Here is a 21,260-nt window from a genome sequence, read left to right as displayed (position 1 = left end):
AGATCCTGCTTGATGCATTTTCCTTTTTAATATTTAAGTCTTTCACTGCAAAGACATTCATTGAAGATGCGTCATTTTAGCCAGATAAACAAAATGCCCAACATTAGAGTGAACCACTCATCCTTTATCTAAAATTCATACGTCTTACTAAGTAGTTCGTGAAATTCGAAAACCATTTCCTTGCACCCAAACAATTCCAGCCATTTGAAGGCAAATGAAACGAGGTTCTTATAATACTGGAAGCAGTACTAACGCTTCAGATGGTCCCATAACACAAAATTAAACCAAACTAAAGAGCTATGTAGAGCCATGTCGGTTATTTTATTAAAATGCCAAGATACAATAATAGTGTCTCTTAACTGCACGGGATACCGCTTTTGCCATTACAGACGAGCTCTCACGATTTGCATTTATATTAAATATCGGATGCACTTCACGTCTCCGCGATGTGAAAATGGCCGTAATTTTTTTCGCTCTAGTGGTGTAATCATGAATCAAACTGAGCGACATACGAAAAGATTCATTAACAGTCTTTGTTGGGGTTTTGTTCCGGGTTTAGATTCACATGTTACAGCTTATCTGAAAAAAGCGGCAGCGATTTTTTCTTATGGATGATTTGTCGATAGCTACATTCCCTAGAAATAGAGTTTAAACTACTGATCATTGAAGTTTCTGTTAATGATCCAATCCGAGAGCGAAAACCGCTTTAGAAACTCGACCCCGTTTCCTCGGGTCCATTTTTCACCTGCGAACAAAAAGAAACAGGAAAAAATCTAATCAGCTTTGTAATACTTCCGGAAACGCGGAGCTTTATTTTTAGAATTACGTTATAACAGCCCCATCAGGAATAATGGGGAAACCTTGTGGGTAATCTTTCGGGGCTTATTAGTAACGAAAAGTAAGGACCCTGTTTCGTGTACATAAAGATTCCGTTGTGTGGTCGGATTAGTGTGCTGCCAGGTGGAAATCCTCGAGGTGTATTTGCATTTTCTTAATGAAGTTATGCATCTACCGAAAGCGAGCGAAAAGTGTTTGCTTTCAAGCAGAGTACTGTGTGACTGCCAGGCTCAGAATTACAATCAGTTAACACTAAAATAAACTAAAATTTCCTATTTTATGTTTTCCTCGATGATTAAAGGATTGCTGAAAAACGGGCTCTCTTAGGGGCACGAGAAACACGACGTTTCAGGAGCATGCTCTGAAACTGAATAAAACTTCGCATAAAACATGAATGCGGCAAAAATTCCATAAAAAAGAATGGTTTGCAAATATGTTTATCCTCAACTTTCTTTGAGGCGGTAGATGGATAATGCATGGTGGCTTAATGGATATACAAAGTGTTTTACTTGATTCATCGTTGAGGAGATTTTAAACAGAAGTATTCAGCATCCTGTGGAACTTTTAACTGTGAAGCACCCAAATTTTTTATAGAGGTTCGCCTGGATTTACTGCTTATTTTAGGTAGTTATCGGAGTTCAGTGTAAAAAATTCTGGAATTTCAAATACGTCCAGGTCCATATGCAGACTGCGACCAAGTAATTCAAAAGATAACAGTCAAAAATGATTGGAAAACACTCGTGTATTCAAAAAGGTATTAAAAATAGATTCCTAGGAACTATAACAGATGTCTATAGAAGGAATGGCATGTTTGCCTCCCGTTTACATTTTTGCATGTATAAATGGAACCGTTTATTACCATAATGCCTTGTAGCCTTATTTTAGACTTTATTATTCATGTTATAGCTGGTCTTATAAGTAATTACAATACCTCGTTACATTTGACAATAATTGTTGAACAGTTTCTAAACATAACATTTTAGCTCGCCACGTGAATCCCGGGGTTAACTCCCCAAAGTACGTACTTTGAGACTATTTAATTCAAATAGACATGTGCCATTATCATGGACAATAATTTGAATTAAACGATTTAATTATGAACCACGCCTGCCATTTTATTAAATTCGCAATTTAGTAGTTCAATTAGTGGACCTTGCCGAATTTAATTATGCGTGACCATTTAAATTCGCAAATTGAAAAGCGATTGCTTATTGCGAGTGACTTCAGATCAGTGAATGTTTCCATATTCCCGGTGCAGAGATATTTGAAGAGGGGAAATAGGGGGTAAAAGATTTCTCATTACTCTAATGATTAGGGTGTTGAAAGAGAATTAACCAAAGTGGCAATTAGTTTGAAACTCGTCAGGGCTAAAAACCGCAAGAAAAGGAGAAGAAACCGCGACAGCGGCACCATCTCCAGGGCTGGATTGTTAATTGCAACAAATCCAGGGATAAATTACCGACTAATGCCGGTGGCTGTTCCAGAAAGAGAAATAGAGCCGAATAATTTCGCAGTTATGGGCAGCGTTCGGCTTCCAGGCTTGACTAATGGCGAATTGTTTATTTGCCGGTTTATAATATCTTCCCGCACAAGAACGTCTTCGGATTCCATAACGGGTTATTATGGCCGGCTGCCGAGTGTGTCTTATTGCTCCCTTCTGCAGCCGGTCCCCGTTTATGTGTGGCATTAAGGAAACTTTTCCGAATGGAAGTTTTGAATTGATTCGAACGAACGCCACCGGCCCGATTCGGCTACAAATGGCACATTTTTTGTTGCCTTATTGCCGGACACTCAGATGCAGGCCCGACTTTTATATATCTTTTCGGGTCTTGATCGAATTACTACGGCTTATCCTGAACCACTCTCCGAGGGGTCCAAAAACATGTTTCGAACGGATCCAATACGCGTTTATTTGGTTTTGAAAGAGTTCAAATTGAAATGGTCAATCTGGGTCTGCAAAATATTAGTGTTACAAATTCGTTAAGTATCCAATAAGTTTTGTCCAATTTGATCACCATTAACAAGTTACATTTTCCTTCTATCCCATACCGCCTCCGTCTTCATATTCAAAATTTATCCTTGAAACATAAGGAATCTCGAAAAAGTCATTTTCCGAAGATATTAAGTAGCAAAATCCGACCTGTAAGAGAATTTCGAATAAGCTACAGACGAGGAACCGGCGTAATACTGCATAACGGTTATTGTTTAGTCAAAAGTAATTTCCTCACACGTTGGTTCACAGTTTATCTGACATGCGTTAAATATTTTTGTGTTATCACCCATTTTTCTGAAGTCTCTTTCCACTTTTATAAATTGCTTCGACGTTACATTTAAATATTTCTTGAAATTTATTATTGCTTTTTCTAAACTTCCTCTCTCTCCCTTTCTCTTAAGTCAGCTATCGCTGCGGCTTTAAGATTTTCGAGTCAGCTATTTTTTTAGCTTTCTTCGCCTCCTGTTAATCTCATTCCTAAAGAGATTTTTGAAATTTGGAATTGCTTTTTGTTTCTTCATATGTCGATCGTAACCCAAAGGCCGAAAAGATAGGACGACCTCCAGCTTGTTTTTTTTTATCGTTATCACATTATCAGACAGCATTATTATTCAGCTACAATAAGGTAAGTGCACTTCTACCTACAGCAAACCCTCGTCTTCATAATATGTCGAACAATTCCCATTAGGAAATAGAAAAGTCGACTTCATCACCATTTAATTTAAATTTTCCTCCATACCGACATGGTAAATATAATTTAAACTCCGCCCCGAGAACTTTGAGCCAAAGTTCCAACAACTAAACAGTGATTTAAGAATCGGTTCGCCGTATTTCGGAACGATCTTTTTACCAAAAGTTTACATTTATGATTAATGGAACTTCCATGACTTGAAATTGAATACGTTAGTGCGTGTGACATTCAGAATATAAATTTAGTTGGTTTTTGTACATTCGGTACTCGGCTTTATCTGATTCCAGGCCTGCATTACACGCTTAAGGAGGGACATACATGGAAAGTTGTTTTTTGCGGCCCGTGAAGGGTATTTAGACGGAATTAATGATCGCCAGAGGACTGGATCCAATTGAAAAAAATGCCTTTTGTCCTCGCAGAAGTATAAATGGAATTAAATAAGATAAATGAAACCTCGAAATCCCCGCGAAACTTTGCTTTAATAAAGATTGCTTTTAATCTTCATCTTAATCCGTCGATGATTAGGTCCGGGATAATCCCCCGGATAACATTCGTTACTCCCTTAGGTGTTTTATGAACTCCTTTTCTCCCTTTCCGTTTTTCCGGATTTTTAATTGAAAAATCATAACGTGCCGAGTTTTAGAACGCTCCACTTCATAACCATTAATTTCATCTTGAAGCTTTGCTGAACATCTTTTATAGAAACATTGTAGCACAAAATTGTAACTGAGTATAAAAGAGACTAACACAATTTGATTCAGAACTTTTCTAATGTTTGCCATAAGTATTGTGGTCCTGGCACTACGCTTTTCTGTATAACACCGAAACTCGATCTAAGGCTTGCTATATTAGAACTTTCACATAAAAACCAAAACTCTTATCATCATCCAACCTAAATCACTTGCTCCTAGTTAAATTAGGCCACAGGGAAGGAACATTAGACCGCAATTTATGCTGTTGAATACAGACGGAAAAACAGGTCCAAACAGTTCGCCACTAAAGGAATATTATGCAAATGTTCAGGATTTACATAGTTTAGCATCCCTTACAGACATTGTATTGTTTCCAGATAGCGAAACTTCTGTCTGGCATTGCGGGCTTTATGTTTGCCAGTGTTTTTTGTTATAAAACACAATCAACTTTCCATTATTATTGACGTTGCCGCGAAATTGGCTCGCACAAACGATAATTGGTCCCAAAGGGCGTCGCGGTCTGGAAGCTGAAAGTCGAATCGAGATTTCGGATTTGATGGAAATTGTCAATTTTCGTTTAAAGTTTAAATAGAGGGAAGCGTCCCTTCGAATTATCCATTTTGGAGAAAAATATTTTCAGTTTTTTCTGAAAGAAATATATAAAAAAATTATGCCCTAACAATATGATCAAATTATTTATGGTGTTATTATGAGTACCTCGATATTTTGTCCTTAAGTTATATAGGTTGAAGTCTTCGACATCTCAGACAAAAGAATGAGCCGTTCGAAGTAACTTGAAACTTTATTGTAAACTGGTGTTGTTTCGTTGCTCTAATGGATAATACTGAAAGATGTCACTATTTCCGATACTCACGAAGCAGCTAGCTTCAATAGCATTAACTATACGTTAGATATAACGAAAGTTATGTAACATATCACATTCGTGGCCTTTTTGGGAAAGAAATTAACATTTGTAATTACCATCAAGAGTGAATAAAAATTCAAACTTTTGCCAAGTTCATGGCAGTTATAGTTCTATCAAGTTTTCGAACATTGCGTCTTCAATATTATCCTACTGCTTCTTACTGATGGTGATTTGTACAGAATATAGCTTCTTCATCAATTACTCTCAAGCTTAATGTTGCCTTTTTATGATGACCTTTACTAATATTTTCTATAAAGTCCAATGTTACGTCTTTAGGTTAGTTCTACTCATCTGTAATTACTACTTTAAAAGTGAACCTCCCGCGGGGGGAGGTTTTTGGTACACTCATTATTTTTTCAAGGCATTTATTTCTCCTTCAATACCGCATCCCAGATCTTTCCTTATTCATATTTGTTTTCGCTTCATCCAGAGTATTCCTCAAGATAGGTAACGTTTTCTCAAGGTTTTCTCATGATGTACGTGTTCTTCTAGATTTTCTTTCTGAAAGCTTCTCACAAAAGCTTCCTTTCGTTAGATACCGCTATTTTTATGATCACATATTGCGGTGCTTATTACTCTCTCAAGATTATTTTTGAAATCGGATATTGCTTATTTTAGGTAGTCACTCACGTCAGTTATAGCCTCGCCAAGATTCACTCTTAGATCGAATATGCTTCTTTATGACATTTTCTGTCGTCGAATATTGGTTCTTCAATATTCTGTTCCTTATAGCTTCTATTAAATTCTGGTAAGAGAGTCTTTCCAAGTGTTTTTCATGTTGTTTTTCCTCATCTAGAGAATCTTTTACGTTTTTGTAAATTCTCTTTTATGGTGGTTTAAGCGTCAGACATTTCCTAACCACCATTACCAAAACTAATTAAGCCCCGTTAAAATGATTACTTTTGGATCCCTAAACGACTGAGAACAATTCGCAACATATCACGAAACTCATGCAAAGTTCACCGTACTCTCTCTTCATTAGCTTCCATATTACCGTGGTCAGAATAAAACCGCAATCTCCGCCCCTGGAACGCTTTAAATTGAGGTTGAAGATTAAAACCCCCATCACGTCTCGAACGCTGATTGACTAAACAACACCGCAGATAATTTTATAGTGGATCCATACAGCATCCTCCCAGATTAGCCGTTTGCCAGGAGATTTCCCAGAGGGAATATTCCGTTTGGGCTTCCAGCCCTTAAACCGATATAACGAATTCTTTTGTCTAGGCCACCGACCGTTATGAGCCGAAAGTGAATTCGGATCTCTGATGTGGCGAATCTCTTCTAATATAGAGAAAAGAAAATTTGCAATTACATTCACGTCGCAACATGCTAAAGCACGTTCTCTAGCAACTAAATTACTGCGCGATCATTCTACGAGTAATTCATTAAGCTTGATAATAGATTGCGGCGGCGTCAGATCTGTCTTCCAGGATTAGGGAATGTTGGTGGAGGACAAGCTTAATCCTCTGGGGGAACTCCGGGGCCAGCATTGACCATTAAAAGAGCTGTTGTCTTCTCGACAGATTAGTTTCTTTCTAAAATTTCGTTTCGTGGACTGGATTTTTGCTATAAAGATTACGCCAAAACAGGGGCCGATCTAGGGGTAAAAGTCACGTAAGTAAGTAATCCCCGTATCGTATCCCTTTATTTCTAGATACAATCATTTTTAGAAAGCATTTCGTCTACTTATACTTCTTCAATCTATTTCTCAATTGAATACCTCTCTGTGTTACTTTTCGAGTACTTGGTTTAACTAATTTTTCAAATGTGATACGATAATCGTGTTTTATAATAGACAAATTTAATTTTATGAATTTCTCATTCCCTTCTCGGTACAACCTTGATTGTCCCAGTACCATGCTGGCTGATAAGACTTTATGTGTTATACAGTTACCACTAGAACTTTTTCCCTGGAAGTTTAACTCTTTTAAACCCTTTTGATGGGAGCCTAATTTTTTCACATAGAATTAATATTTATGAACTGTCAGTATTCATGAATACCAGGGACATACCTCGTTTCTCCGAATTTGTACCAAGTTTAAACAATTTTAGGCCAAAACCGACGTGTTTTTGTTTTTTTTTCAAACTCGAACACTACGAAATTTCAATCTCTATCAAAATTAATGAAGCACTTCGTTTCCCTGAGCCTCTACCAATTTCCACAGTTTTGAGCATTATGCTACTACTTGTTCCTTTACGTTTTGAGGTTTTAGCCCTCTTTCGAGGAGATTTTTTTGTTTTGTTGCCCATCCGCTCCCTTGCAAAATAATTTCTTTCATGAATTTTTTGTTTGCTCTTGATTTTCGTTGTTTCTCACTCAGCATGTAAGGATCTTTGAAAGTTTCCCCGAACATAACCTCAATTTATCTGGAGGCAATGTCCCTTTAATGAACACAATTTTTTTGAAAGAATCTCCAATCCGAAGGCCAATAAAATACGCCCTGTAATTGATGTTCCTTCCTCCTTTTCCTGCAATTGAAACATCCCTTTCCTGGTAAAATGGAGCATATTCTTCCATTCGCTCTTGAGCTCAGGAGCTTCCTTAATAGGAATTTACTTAGTTCCCGTATTTCTTTGGAACTCGTAAGGTTTGAGTAGTGGAAGATGATGGTTTTATTTACTCGCCACATCTTTTAAGAGCTTTAAAAGTTATTAAGTGATATTAGAAGCTTTTCGCTGAAAAGTTTTATGAAAGACCTTGTCTTAGTTGCGATGGATCATAATACTCTTGTAGCAAATTCCAGCGCAGCTTCAACAACACAGGCAAGATTTCATCAATTTAAATTACATCAAATTAGCCGAGCTTCGGGCTGATTAACGTTGACTGTTATTATCAATTTAGTTGCAATTAAAGTCTCGAACTCATTGACTGCAAACTTAGAAGTTCCATTTCGTCTAGCGCTAAAAGTTGGGAACGCGATCGATACAAAGGCTAATTCTGAAGTCTGGCAAATTATTCTGAATTAATTCTGATTAAAAGCAATCTTTATTAGAACGGATTTTGCGAGCGTTCATTTGTCTTGTTTCATTTTAATAACAATTTGAAAGACTGGCTTCTCGTCTGTACGGATTATAAAATAGGACTTTCATTTCCTGGCGCAGCGCACAACTTTAGTGCCGTCTTTCGGCAAGTTCCGAATTTGTTTATTTGATAACAGGTGAGAGCAACAAACAGCATTATGCATGAACATATTTAGACGATATGCAAGAAATATGCGAATTGTAACTTTGCTCTGTTTGGAATGCAAGGTATCTTGGTCCTGAAAATTTATTGCAGCTTTAGATTTTACTAAGCATGCAAGTTAGTATCTAAGTTGGTCTTCAACGGATTTGTGGGGAGCACGTGGAAATAGATCAAAATATGCTTGGAATTTATGTCTTCCATTACTGAGAATGGAAACACGAGTTTTTCAGTTTTTTCAGTTCAAGAATCAACGAGTACAAACTTAAAGACTGTTTTCACATCTTCAGAAACTCAAAACTGGAGTTCTTAACTCTGGAATTCTCTTAGAAAGCGTGCCTTTTTCATTTTTGGACCGAGCAACATTCCCAAAAATTATCGATAATTTTTGTCCCACTTTTATATTATTTCTGGCACTTGCATTGGCACAAAATACCGCTGTAATTGGGCAGGGATGGGTTCGGTGTAACAATGAAATACCAGAAGTGTCTTGATTGGTAATATAACGACTGCAACGAAAATTTACCTTAATTTTTAGGGAAGTTTATATGAATGCAAATTGAGTTGAAATAAATCACGAGGGCAAGCAGTGCACGCACTGCACAAGTGCTTTCCTTAGTTGCATGAGTATCAAGTAGTCAAAAGTTATAGTCATTTAGGTAGTACGAATTGCATTTGAAAAGATACTTTAATTGCGCCCATTTTCTAGGAACAGGCCCGAAAGATTCAAATATTTCAGTTTGTTGCATTATTGTTAGAGCGTCAAGGAAAATTATCGCAATAGTTGCACTGGTGCAAATTACCGCTGCGATTTTCCAGTGATTCGACAGGTGAATGAAACTATTAAGAACATTTTTTTCACAAGTTTTCTTATAACCCACAAAACGGCCAATTACTTTCTTGCTTGTTGAAACTTGACAATCTCCTTGTAACCAAATTCGGGTCTGATGAAAATCGATCCCTCGGGATTTGCACTTTGCGGCAAATTATATCAGTTCCCTTGCAGGAGTTATGTCCCGAAAAGAAAAGTCCCATATTTTGTACTATACTATGGTCTCCAGGATTGCACCTTAGGCTTTTCTCCACCTGCAATATTATTCCCGTCGGAGCTCTTACGGCGTAATATTAAAAAACTATTGCAATAGACCTGCTCCGTGAGTATTAGAGTTGAATAGAGTTTATGCTCTGAGGGGCTCTTGATTCGGAAATTGAATCCACTTCTAAAAGCGCAAAATCTGCCCTCAATTTTTAGCTGGAAGGGGGATGTTTCATTTGCAGGAAGGAACGCCCGGACATCAATTACCCCCGACGTGTTTTATTGAGTTTTTTCTCTAGAAAAAAATGGGGCTCATTAGTAGATCAAGGCTAGAGCGTCTTCATTGTCTTGTACCGGCATTCAGAGCCGTATTGCTGGAATTAATTAAAAAGTCTTTTGAGCAATTTCCGGGTGAAAGAGTAAAAAATTCCGAATGCCAGCCAGTGCAGTTGGTTAACCGCCAAAGGAAAATAACTATCGTAAAAGTTTGTAAAGGAATTGACGAACGATCATTGAATAATTTAATCCGACTTGTTAAGGACGAGACTTTTCGTTCGTCCAGAGAAATAAAATCGAGACGTCCTTGTCGAGAATCGAATAAAAAAGTTGTTCAACATCAGGACTGCAGGAACTAATAAACCGATGCTAAATTAATAACAAGTTGGACGGAGTTTTTTGATCAATACGCAAGAGAGAAGTTTTTCCTTAATTTTTATTTTTCAAAAGTGCTTTTCCAAGAATACGGCTTTTAATTAGAACAAAGTCTACAGAACAATATTGTTCTTAGCGAAATTTCCTTAAGAGTTATCTCATTTCAGCTGCGACAAAGCGACTATCAACATCCAGCTTGAAGAAAACACGGAACGCAGCGAAACTTTAAAAAGCCTTTTCTAAAGAAAATGGTCGCAAAATCGATTCGTATCCGGCAGCAACTTTTTCAACTTTATATTAATTTTATACCGTTTATTACTTTTCTCAACTTCGATATATCTTTGATTTTATTGGATTCCGAGCTAGGAATGCGCTATTCTACTTTCGGTGTTTCGCAAAGTCTGAAACTGAGATTAAACGTGAGTGTTTATTGAAGTGTCCGTGCCAGGAATGCTTTCGAAGGACGTAAACTGGGGATTCTTAGAAATATTTCTTTGTGTCAGACAAAACCTCAGTTTCAAGTAGATTTGGGCTCTGTTGTATGGTCTTAGTGGAGAAAGATATCAGTATTTTGTCAATAAAATTGAATTTTTCTTATATACTTCTACGTTTGAGCTTAATCTCGGCTAAATGAACCCTATCAGATTTCCAAGCCATTTTCAGTCTTTGCAATTTTATTTTTTAACGTTCTACGCGTCCGTTAGGGGGAGGGGTAAGGGGAGTTCTGTTCAACGACTTTTGAAAATACAGTTGAAAGGAGGACTATAAAATGGACTGCTAAAATATTTATTTGATAGTTTCGAGCTCAAGTCTGCTATACGTTTCAAATTGAAAAAGTTTTTGGGAATTTTGTTTATCCGAATGATCTGCTTATTTTACATATAAACGCCCGTCACTGTGGCCTCGTGATTGGATAACTGTCAATTGCAAAGCTTAAAATTTTATGAAAAATCCGTGCTTGCGCTCGGATTTGCTTTGCTAAACTGAAGTGGTAATTTTTTATTGTATAATTGTATGTCGGACAGGGGAAAACAGTCGATTTATTCAAATATTTCATCAGTTTATTATCGGTCAATTTCGGACGCGAATTTTTGTGAGTTATGTGATTTTCAAGTTTTAGAACTTTATTCTATCCTAAATTTATTCTCGAACGCCTTATATACCTTACCATACAGGAAACTTTCTATGCATAAATGGATCGCGACTGTTTGAACCTGATTTGACCTGAAGTAAAATATAAGTAGTTTCCATGGCGGAAACGAAATGTTGTACGCCTCTCGGGCCGAAAAGTTTTTGCCGTTGGTCAAATAAAAATTCAAACATCGGTTACGGGCAAGATCTTCCTTCAGTCTTAAGGGATAAATAATTATTACGTCGTCCTCAACTCCTACTTTTTTTCAGTTAACAAATAGCTCTAACCTCCCCTAATGTCAAAACAAACACTACCTGACCACCCTCCATTACACTCGCTTTAACCAATTACCGTGGAACAAAACCCATTGCGAAAAGACTCTTTCAAAATCAAATCACCGAACGGTTAGCAAAGTGGTTTCTAAACCCATTTTCGCCGTTTCGAATTTAATTTATCCGGTGCGCCGCCATTATGCGAAATAAATGAATGCAGTATACATAAAGCTTAAGATTGGTACGGTAATATGAGCTTTTGCGGCGAGAATTGATGACTTTCCGGCCCAGAAAACATTCACATTGAATCACGCCCTTTTTCCTTGCAGTTATGACGTTCGCGACCCTTACAAGGCCAAACCCAAACATTGGAAGGATAAGGTGATACAGTCAAGGGGGTTTTACATGATGATCTCGGAACCTTCCACTTTGAGCATCGATAATGTGGTTGAAGAGGATGAAGGGGAGTATCGATGCAGGATTGATTATTCCAAGTCGCCGACTAAGAATTTGAGGGTCAGGTTGAATGTTATGGGTAAGTTCAGTTTGTTTGTTTTAGTTTTGCGTTAAGTACGGTAAGTATATCCCATAACAAGTATAGAATGGAAGTTTCCCGCAACAGCGAAAGTTTGTAGTCCGAGCCGTAGGCGAGGTTTATGGTATCGTAAGTGCGTGAAACTACATTATATATTATAGGAGTTTTAAACTCAACTTTCTCTAACACTGCTCCTTGCAGAAACAAGCAGTTTCATATGATGGGTCTCCGAACTGTGCGAGTGAAGCCGCGGTCAAAGTGATAAGAGGGAGGATCTTATACAGGGCGTCTCCAAAATAATGCTACACACGAGTAACGGGTGCGAGAGAATAAAAAGCAGAGCGATTGAGCTAAGCTTTCCTTAAAACAAGTTGCTTGTTTTCATTCTAGAGGGCGCCAAAGTATTTTTTTAAATTATGTAAATTGGGAATAAATTTGAATGGCCCTGGTTGTGTCAGCGTTTCTGAGGCACCCTGTGTAATGGTCCCGCGCAAAAGAGGGAGAGGGAGTGGACAGCTTACCGTATATCATGGAATAATATTCTGTAAAAAGTCATGGAATTAATTCGTTTTACAGCCAATTTTATGTCCGGCGTTATTATAATTTTCTTTCTGCCGCGTGTCCTTTGGTATTTTTAAAATGGGCCATGCAAATTGCTTCGTCTTTAGATTTTTGACCGTAGCATGTCAAAAAAGTTTCTTTTACTATTAAAAGTTAAATGCGCAGCTTTATTGCCCACGGTCCAAATTTTTCTGTTTTTTGGTCGTGAATTTCCCGATATGTAAAGCTGAATAAGGGGCAATACATGGAAAATATAATATTTAAATGTGTACCAACTTCCGGATAAAATGTTCGACGCAATATCACAATGAAATTATTGTGCTCCGTCGTGCTGGGAACTAAATTTGTCCAAACTTCCAGAGTTGCGCGCCAAACTTAGTTTGGAACTGGAGTTACGTCCGGGAGAATTTTTGATAATATATTCGGGTAAATTTCCTGGGTGCACCTTGCCCGATTAGCATGGTGACGTTGAACAATGCACACGCATGCAAATGCTACAAAAGTTGCAAATAATTGAGCTTTGCTCAACATTGGTATGACGCCACGCAATGAGCGGCCATTGGCAAGCCTTATCATCTTTTTAGACCAAGGAACGTGCAATTGCATGTTAATATTTCACCTATAAAATAAGAATAAATAATATTTTTACGACAGTACGACACGAAGCATAATTAAATGCTTTTGTTTTTACTACCGCCGCACTTCGTTATGAATTAACGTGCTCGATCTAGTTTCACCCCACAGTTATTATTACGGGGGTTTTAATGAATAATTAACTTAGTTTGGCTTACTTTAGTTGTCCCAATCTCGGGCAAAGAGAAAAATTTCCATGCAAACAAGAGTCGCTAATTATTTGAGTTCCTAATTCGGTTTGGCGAGTCCTCGAGGCCCCATTACCTGCGCCAAAAGGATGTCGGAAAAATGACTTTTTCCGCCTTTATTCCTAATAACTTAGGCGGCTGAAGAGTCGGTTAGTCACTCAATTATTTTTTATTCCACCTCAAGATTCGCAGGAAGTTTTATTAACGTCAATCCAGCTTTGGATTGGAGGCCTCAAACGGGGACAAAGGAGGCACAGAGAGACCTTGAACGAGATCCAAAGAGGGATCATTGATTTCTCTTTTTTTAATATTTCGCTTCTTAATAACGCGATTGATCTTGAGTTTCCTGGCGCAGAATCTTTAAGAAATAATTGAACGAACTTTCAGCCAAAAGAGCTCATGTCCTTAACCAAATTGAATGAATTCCAAATCGAGAAGGAAACCAACAAACCCAAATTTTCGGAGGTTTAATTCAGGTGACAAATCTCTCCTGTAATATGTTTTGATTGGGGCCTCTTCAAATGGATATAGAGGGTGCCCGGTTATCGAGCTGAAGCATCTCGGTAACCATTACAGCAAGTCGACTAAATTTATGGGGACTTATAGGGATTAAAGTTCTACAAGGAGTAGTTCGGATTTTTCCAATCTTAAAAAATATCATACTTGAGCATTAAAGCGAAAAACGTTGCCCTAATATAATCTACCTCCCGCAGTGTTCGAGAATACCATGGTCGAGTTCCAAAAACGGGCACCTTGCGTATCTCCTTCAAGTTATATTCTCTTCAATGCTTCTAAATTATCTCGTCTCTCCTTCACTTTAACCACACGAATAATGCAAATTTATCTGTATTGATGCCCATTCAAACCTTAACTAGGTACCACTAGCTCGTTTACGGTAAACCATAAATAGCAATTCCCAAGTTAGGTGTTATTTAAAATTAGGCATTCAGATATGCATTCGGAAATATACGTACTTAGCATTTGCCCATATTTATCATTCCACGGCACTAACATTAAATAAATGGCCGTTTGTATGGGGTATAAAATTATTAAATTATAGCTCCTGATTTGACGCCTTGGCAGGAATGCCAACCCATTACCATTTCAAACCCATAAATTTGGCAAGCGTTTTGCCGTTACTGTTCAGCCTGTGGTTAACGAAATGTTGCGATTTTTTGTGCGATTTTATTGGTGTTTGTTTGTGATTAAGGGGATTATGGTACGGTGGTTTTCTTCAGTCTGCATATGCAAATTCCTTAGTCGCATATTCCGAAATGATTATCCGAATAGAAACAACTGTAATTTCCACGAAACCGTCTGCAGTTTCGCCCTTCTTTTTCCCCTTACCTGTCGGAATAAATAGAGAAATTAAGTCGAGTTTTGAGCTTGTTCTCCTTCCTTTTATTACCATGTGCAACAGAAATTTCTTGTTATTTCCCATAATAAGACGCGTTTAAAATAATTTTATGTACGGGAACGTCTGCAAAACAACATTTCCCAATGGGCGAGAACCATCACACTAATCAGGAAATAACGGCCATTTCTTTGTTTCGTCCTGTATTACGGTTGTCTCCAAAATTTCCTTTTGTTATTATTTATACGTCTTGGGAGAGGCGAAAGTGAACAAGAATCGGAGAAAAAATAAACTCTTTCCATGCATTATGCATCAGAAAGGCAGCTTTCAAGGAGCGGGTAGTTTATTTACTTAGTTTTAGAACGCTTCCCAGTTTTAGGTGTTTCACCGGGTGAATATTTTAGTTACGCACAGTTTCCATTCTAAATAAATGGAGGGTTGCAAAACTAGCGGGTTTTAAGGACCTCGGGGACGCGTTTGTCCCCCGATTCGGGAACGTCTCATTTTCAACCATCTTTTCCCAGAATTGGCTACATGGAAATTGATCCATTGTGTATTCTCGTTTCCACTTCAGCAAGGTCAATGTTCCACGAAAGAGTCGGATACTTATCTATTTGCAGTCATCAAAAGAGAGGTTGGCAGGTTGGGTAATAAAGGATAACGTTACGTCCCGAATATGAGAATGGGATTTTAACTCGTTTCGATGCTTATTTTTCTAAGCATAATCTTGAAAACCGACAGAGATTGATATAGGGCAACAGACTGATGGTTTATCCTTAGGCGTGGCACAATTTTAAAAAAAGTTATAATCTTCAAGGTGGAGAGATTTTAGGGTTCACTTAAGTTTGCTGAGACTCATGGAGGCGGAAAATCTTTCATGGGTGTAGAGGGAAGATATCTCACTCAACATAAATCTGCATTTTATCCTGTACAGAGATTGTTTTCTCAATATGCGGAAATTGTTATTTTCATCCAGATATTATTTTATGTGTTTGTTAAACTTTGGTTTTACAGCTAAATGATGTTTCAAATTTGTCAAGATTGGCAAGAAAATGAAACACCGAATTAAATAAAAGGTACCTACTGACTCTTAATTCAGTGGTTCTTACGAACATACTGAATCGAACCACTTTCAATCATACACACGACGGTTTTTGATACAGGTCTGCGTTCTGCTTCCTTGTTCCTCTATATTAATTTTTTATTCTCACCATACTTCAGAGTACATCCGAATTAATTCGAGGCTCATTTTTTCCACAAAATCATCCGTTAAGCAATAAAAGCTGCGTTTTCCTTTAGTGCTCCATGCGAATCTCGGGCGTCATTATAAATAATGGCCCTTCTAGAAACAAATAGGGCCGTTTCTTCCGTTAGCAAGTCCAGGATGAAAGGGCGTAATTGCTTCATGTTCCAGCTTTTGGAGTCATAATTACTATAAATTATACCGGGCAAGACGAGGACTATATAGTGAAACTTTTAGATTTACAGCTCGTTAAAAGGCCTCCTGAATGAGTGTTAGTTAAGTAAAAAAGAAGACTTAATTTGGCTTGCAAAAAAGTTATTTCTTTAAAAAAAAAGTTTTCATGTTTTTTGGTAATTTTTCTTTTTACCTTGCAAATAACGTTGCGGGAGAGGTACTGAAAAAAAACCATGTAATTTGGCCTGTATTTCTGTTTAAATCAACTCACAGTGTTAGCTTTAGTTTTCAAGATTTAGTTTGTTTTAAATGGACTGATTGTGTTAGCGTGGTTTAAACGCAAAACTGCTCTTTCTAATTCTGAAAGAGAACTATGAATCAAATATCATTTTAATTCGATTGCCTTTGTTGAAAAAATTCGATCCCTAGGCTTAGTGTTGCAATTGTAAACAGATATCACCCTCCACACAACCTACGCGTTTCGATTTAGATGAAAGGGTTCTTATAGTCAAAAACGTTCATTATTTTTCGTTCAAATTTGAATAATCCGTTTCTTTATGACAAACGGAAACTCTAAATGTGCCTTTGAAAACGGAACAATACAAAAAATATGCTAATAAGGACCTAGCCTTTGTGTCGACGAACTGAAAAGAATATTCCTGGAAATTCTTTATTTCATTCCGAAACTGATTGAATTAAATTAGTATTCGGATTTTTAAAGGCGGATTTTAATTTGGATTTTCAATAAGATTTAAATGTGGGCCGATATTAGATTGATTAAAGCCATTAATGAGCTAGACGAGAAATTGAATTTTAACACATAGAAGATTGGATTCTGAAACGTTTAGAGCGTAGAATATTTATAATGGAATTCTTGTCCTTCATTGCTGCCCTTACTTTCTATATTCAGACAATTTTGTTTCTCAACACTTCACCTTTCTCGGTATGTAGCTTCGATGCTTGAGGAGGCAATGGAATGTTCTCTGACTCTCACAACCCCCTCTCCCCCGTAATAAGGAAAACCTAAATTCATCTTAGAGGCAAATATTCGATACAACAGAAATATGCAAATACCCCGATATTTTCCTTTCTTTCCCCAGTTGCTCGTCTCCGAAATTACGGAAAATAGAAGCTGAGAGGATGACATTAAATATGATTTTCCTTTCTCTTGCTTATACACAATCAGGCAAAACCGCTTTTTATATGGCAAAGCCAAGGAAGGTCTAAAGGCTCGAATGTTTGTGTGTATATAAACAGTCATTGTGATTCTCTAGCAGAATTTCAAGAGCTTTCCTTATGGAATTGGACACGTATCGTTTGTCGATAAAAAAAGGGAGTGGAATAGTCTGATGCGGAGACGCACACAAACGCACAGATCGATGAAAACCGTAATCCCTCATTCTCACCTCATAACTAAAAATATAATTCATCCACGCCCCTGTCATTGTGCCACCCCTGACAAATTTCTTCTTCAATAGCTCGAATTAACTTTTTCACTTATAAGAAGTGCGTTCACGCCCTGGGTCCATTTGTCATCCATATAATAGCCGGGGGGGTCAAAAATCAACCCTAATACATCCCTGTAAGTGGCAGTTGTAATAACGAAAATCATGTGAGTCCCGATGATAGATAAAAACCTCCTCAGAGCGTTTAAGATAAAATATAAAAATGACCTCTGGTCACCGCAGGCCGCTCTGTTCAGCCTGAAATATGTGGGTTGGGAATTATCTTATTGGAGTTATATGTCCCGGGGAGTAATGGAGTTTTATATGGGCCAGCAAGGTTGGGAAAGGTGATGATGGACCTATAATCTCCTCGTATTAATCAGGATTATGGGTTAGTAAAGAATGTTTAAATTGTTGCAGTGCCTCCCAGCCCTCCCACCATCTACGATGAGAAGGGTAATGAGGTCAAGCAACTGGCGGGACCCTACGAAGAAGGGCAGGATGTTAAGTTGAATTGTATGGTAAAGGGAGGTAAGTATCATTGAAGGTTCTGGTGTTTTCGCTGAATTAATGATTTAGAACATTAGGACCATCATATAATTTTTAGCCACTGAGGTATGGGACTATTTTCATTTATTTTCTTTTAATGACAAAAATATTCGTAATGTTCCTTTTTGAAATGATGTTAAAGGTTTCTACTACTTCAACATTAATAAGTAATTCGAGTGTAAATCGCTCGTTTTCGATAAGTAAAATTAAAATTTAATTTAAGGCAGTGACGTACCGTAGGGATATTTTAAAACATTTTCAAGTCGCGTTCTTATTCTTATTAAATTTTTAAAAAATTTCTCAATATTTGCACCGAGCTAAGTATATTTCAAATTTCTTTTTCACAAACTTAAATCATAAATTTTATCAAATTTAAGACAGTACCGCATCGGTGAAATTTCTAGAAGAATTTTAAGCCGCTACCCACAAATTCTAAATTTGCCACGATTTCATGTGTGCTAAATATAATTTAAAAACCAATACCACATTTTTCAAACTCAAAGTTTTATCTACGAAGATTTTTATATTCAATATAAATTGATTCAAGGTAGTGACGTACCGGTGGGATTTCTAGAGATATTTTATTCGTTTTCTCAATATACCAAATTTCACAGAATTTGATCTAAGCTAAATCCGATTTCAAAGTATCTACATCACTGACTCTACAATATTTTTCAAACTTAAAGCATTCTCTACGAACGTTATCATTTTAAGTTTAATTTGATTTAGCACAAAGACATAATGTTTGACAAGAAAATTAAAAAAGCTTCTTTACGTTACGAGTGACAGTAGCACCTCACACCATAAATTGATTTAACAAATTTCAGGCAAACCCAAACCAAACATAAAATGGTGGTTCGAGGGCAAACTACTAGAGACAACCCCTTCGTACAATCCCTACGAAAATCTCTACAGCAACCAATTGACCATCTATAACCTCCAAAGATCTCACCTCCATGCTACCTTCACCTGTCAGGCGACAAACAACAACATCAGTCAGCCCCTATCGGCGACAACCTCCCTAGATATCCACTGTAAGTCACGTTCCTTTCAACTTTTTTCTAATTACCCGATTTCTTAAGGGACAATGAGTGCGAAAACGGGAACCTGCTCGTACCACAATGACTATGTAATGAACATTCCGCGATGTTCTTAATTATTTCCCATACAATGGGCCCGCTGAAACAATGCAGGCTGCAAAATTTAATTTACCGCACATAAAATAGTCAGCAAAAATCCAGGCCATTCATTTAAAAAATGTTTATGAAACTAGGAAACTGGCTGATTTTGAGGAGGGTTTTAATTAAGTTTAATTTGGTGGCGGGGTTTAAGCAGGCACGGATTCAGCTTGGTTTTATCAGAACTTGATGATTCGCTTTTTTGTTGGCGAATATTAGAATGAAGACAAAAGAGTGTTCATTTTTGAATTCTTCTCAGAATTTGTTTAATAAATCAGGCGAGAAATTATCAGTTACGCTAAAAACCAACAACAATCTAAGAAATAAACAATACCAAACGTTTTTGTGAAATACTATTTTAAAAAAATCAATATGTGGATTACACTTTCAAATAATTTTTTACGCCTCCTAGAAAATTTCCAAAAATCCAAAAGCCTCATCAAGGTTATCATAAGGCCACTGAGTGTTTTGTAGCTAGTACTTTTCTACTCCAGCTAAAATATAGAACTTACGATGTATGCAAAGTACCGGGACCATAATATTAGTATATTAAGTTTTTACGAACGATAATTATTTCTTCACCAGATCCATTTAGTTTGGAACATAGTCTCAGTGAATACAAAAACTTTTTTATTACGCCTCATTAAATAGTAAAAAAGCCCCAAACTTCCTATAGAAAACTTTTAAAGTTTCATTTCAAAACATGTTACAGCGAGTTTTCTAATTTACCCTAGGAAAACCAAATGCATAATTTATGTGTATCGACGACAAAATTAACCCCAAAAGTGAGTCAGGGATCTTGGGGCTCAAATATTTATAACTCCGCTTCAGAAAATGGCTCGAAAGTAGGCCTCTTCAAAGTAAAAACTCATTCGGCATGAAAAAGGCCAGAATGCGATCCATCACATCAGCAAAATACAACATTCAGGCAACAAACAAAAATAAGCCGAGTTTGATGTTTTTGGCAAAAAGGATATTTGCACGGCTGAAGGTTCAAATCTGGAACACACCAAGGTGACATATTATGATTGATGGGACCTACCCTCATAACGTTACATAAACTACGTTAGCTGGAACAATACTCGGGGTCACGTTATTTTGTGACTGTTTTTGAAGGATTTTAAGATGTTTTTCGGAAGTTAATCAGCGGAAATTTCCCTTGTTTTCATGGAAAGTCCTTGCTTGAGAAGCTTAAGCCCTCAGGATCGCCAGGTAATCGAACTAGTGACGATAAATATTCATAGTAGCGCACTTGAAGGTAAAGGCAGTTGTCCTGATCGTGAGTGTTACTAATCTGTGAATTACACAATTTCATGAATAACAAACAGTGAGTGAAAGCTATTGTAGTCAAATCCACTGGAAAATTCAATAGATCATCACAAACGGAAGTAGAATGCAAGTTTCGCTTTAAAAGTTGCAGCCGTAAATAAACCGCGCGTCCTTAACCGTATGAATAAATCGTGTATTCCAGCTGTTTTGAAATTCCGACAAGAAAACGCTTCTAACATTTTACGGACTCCTTTTATGCCCCGGGGTGGGTAAAAGGTTTAGGAATGTATTCTTTTCGCGGATACTCAAAGTAACTTGGTGTAAAGATTTCCATCGGTTGTTTGAAAAAGCTCAAAACTGGATCTTAAACGCTTGCCGCCTTCACTGGTTGAATACGAATGAGACTCTTTGTGTCAAAAGTATCAAGACCGAATTCCATTTGTGGGGATAAAGTCGAGTTTGTTTTTTTTTCTCTTTGAGCTGGAATAACTACTGGCTTTCCCAAAGCTCCTCGTTTCCCTCTCATTCATTAATTTGTAATCTTGATATTGGTGGCTTTGAAATGTGATTTTCTTCTTTGCCCGTGCGCCATAGAAAAGAAAATCTCGTTAATGAGGTCATGGGAACATATTGAAGCAAATCGATAACGCTAAACCAAAATTTACCAATTGGTCATAATTTTAACGATCCAGGTGTAGATAAGATCCATTTCGGATAA

The 21,260-nt window shown here is 37.3% G+C and overlaps 1 protein-coding gene across 2 annotated transcripts in view; it reads left to right on the top strand.

The window, feature by feature from the left end:
* The window catches only part of LOC136341543 (nephrin-like), a 151,880-nt gene that overhangs the window by 112,204 nt on the left and 18,416 nt on the right, over positions 1-21,260 (top strand). For both annotated transcript variants that reach the window (XM_066286658.1, XM_066286659.1), the window contains exons 4-6: positions 11,743-11,948; positions 17,967-18,077; positions 18,923-19,129. In XM_066286658.1, the coding sequence (XP_066142755.1) occupies positions 11,743-11,948; positions 17,967-18,077; positions 18,923-19,129 (524 nt within the window). The remainder of the gene's footprint in view (positions 1-11,742; positions 11,949-17,966; positions 18,078-18,922; positions 19,130-21,260) is intronic.

Source organism: Euwallacea fornicatus, chromosome 10 (genome assembly GCF_040115645.1).
Source record: "Euwallacea fornicatus isolate EFF26 chromosome 10, ASM4011564v1, whole genome shotgun sequence".
Lineage (NCBI taxonomy): Eukaryota > Metazoa > Arthropoda > Insecta > Coleoptera > Curculionidae > Euwallacea > Euwallacea fornicatus.
This window is presented reverse-complemented; position numbering and strand designations above follow the sequence as displayed.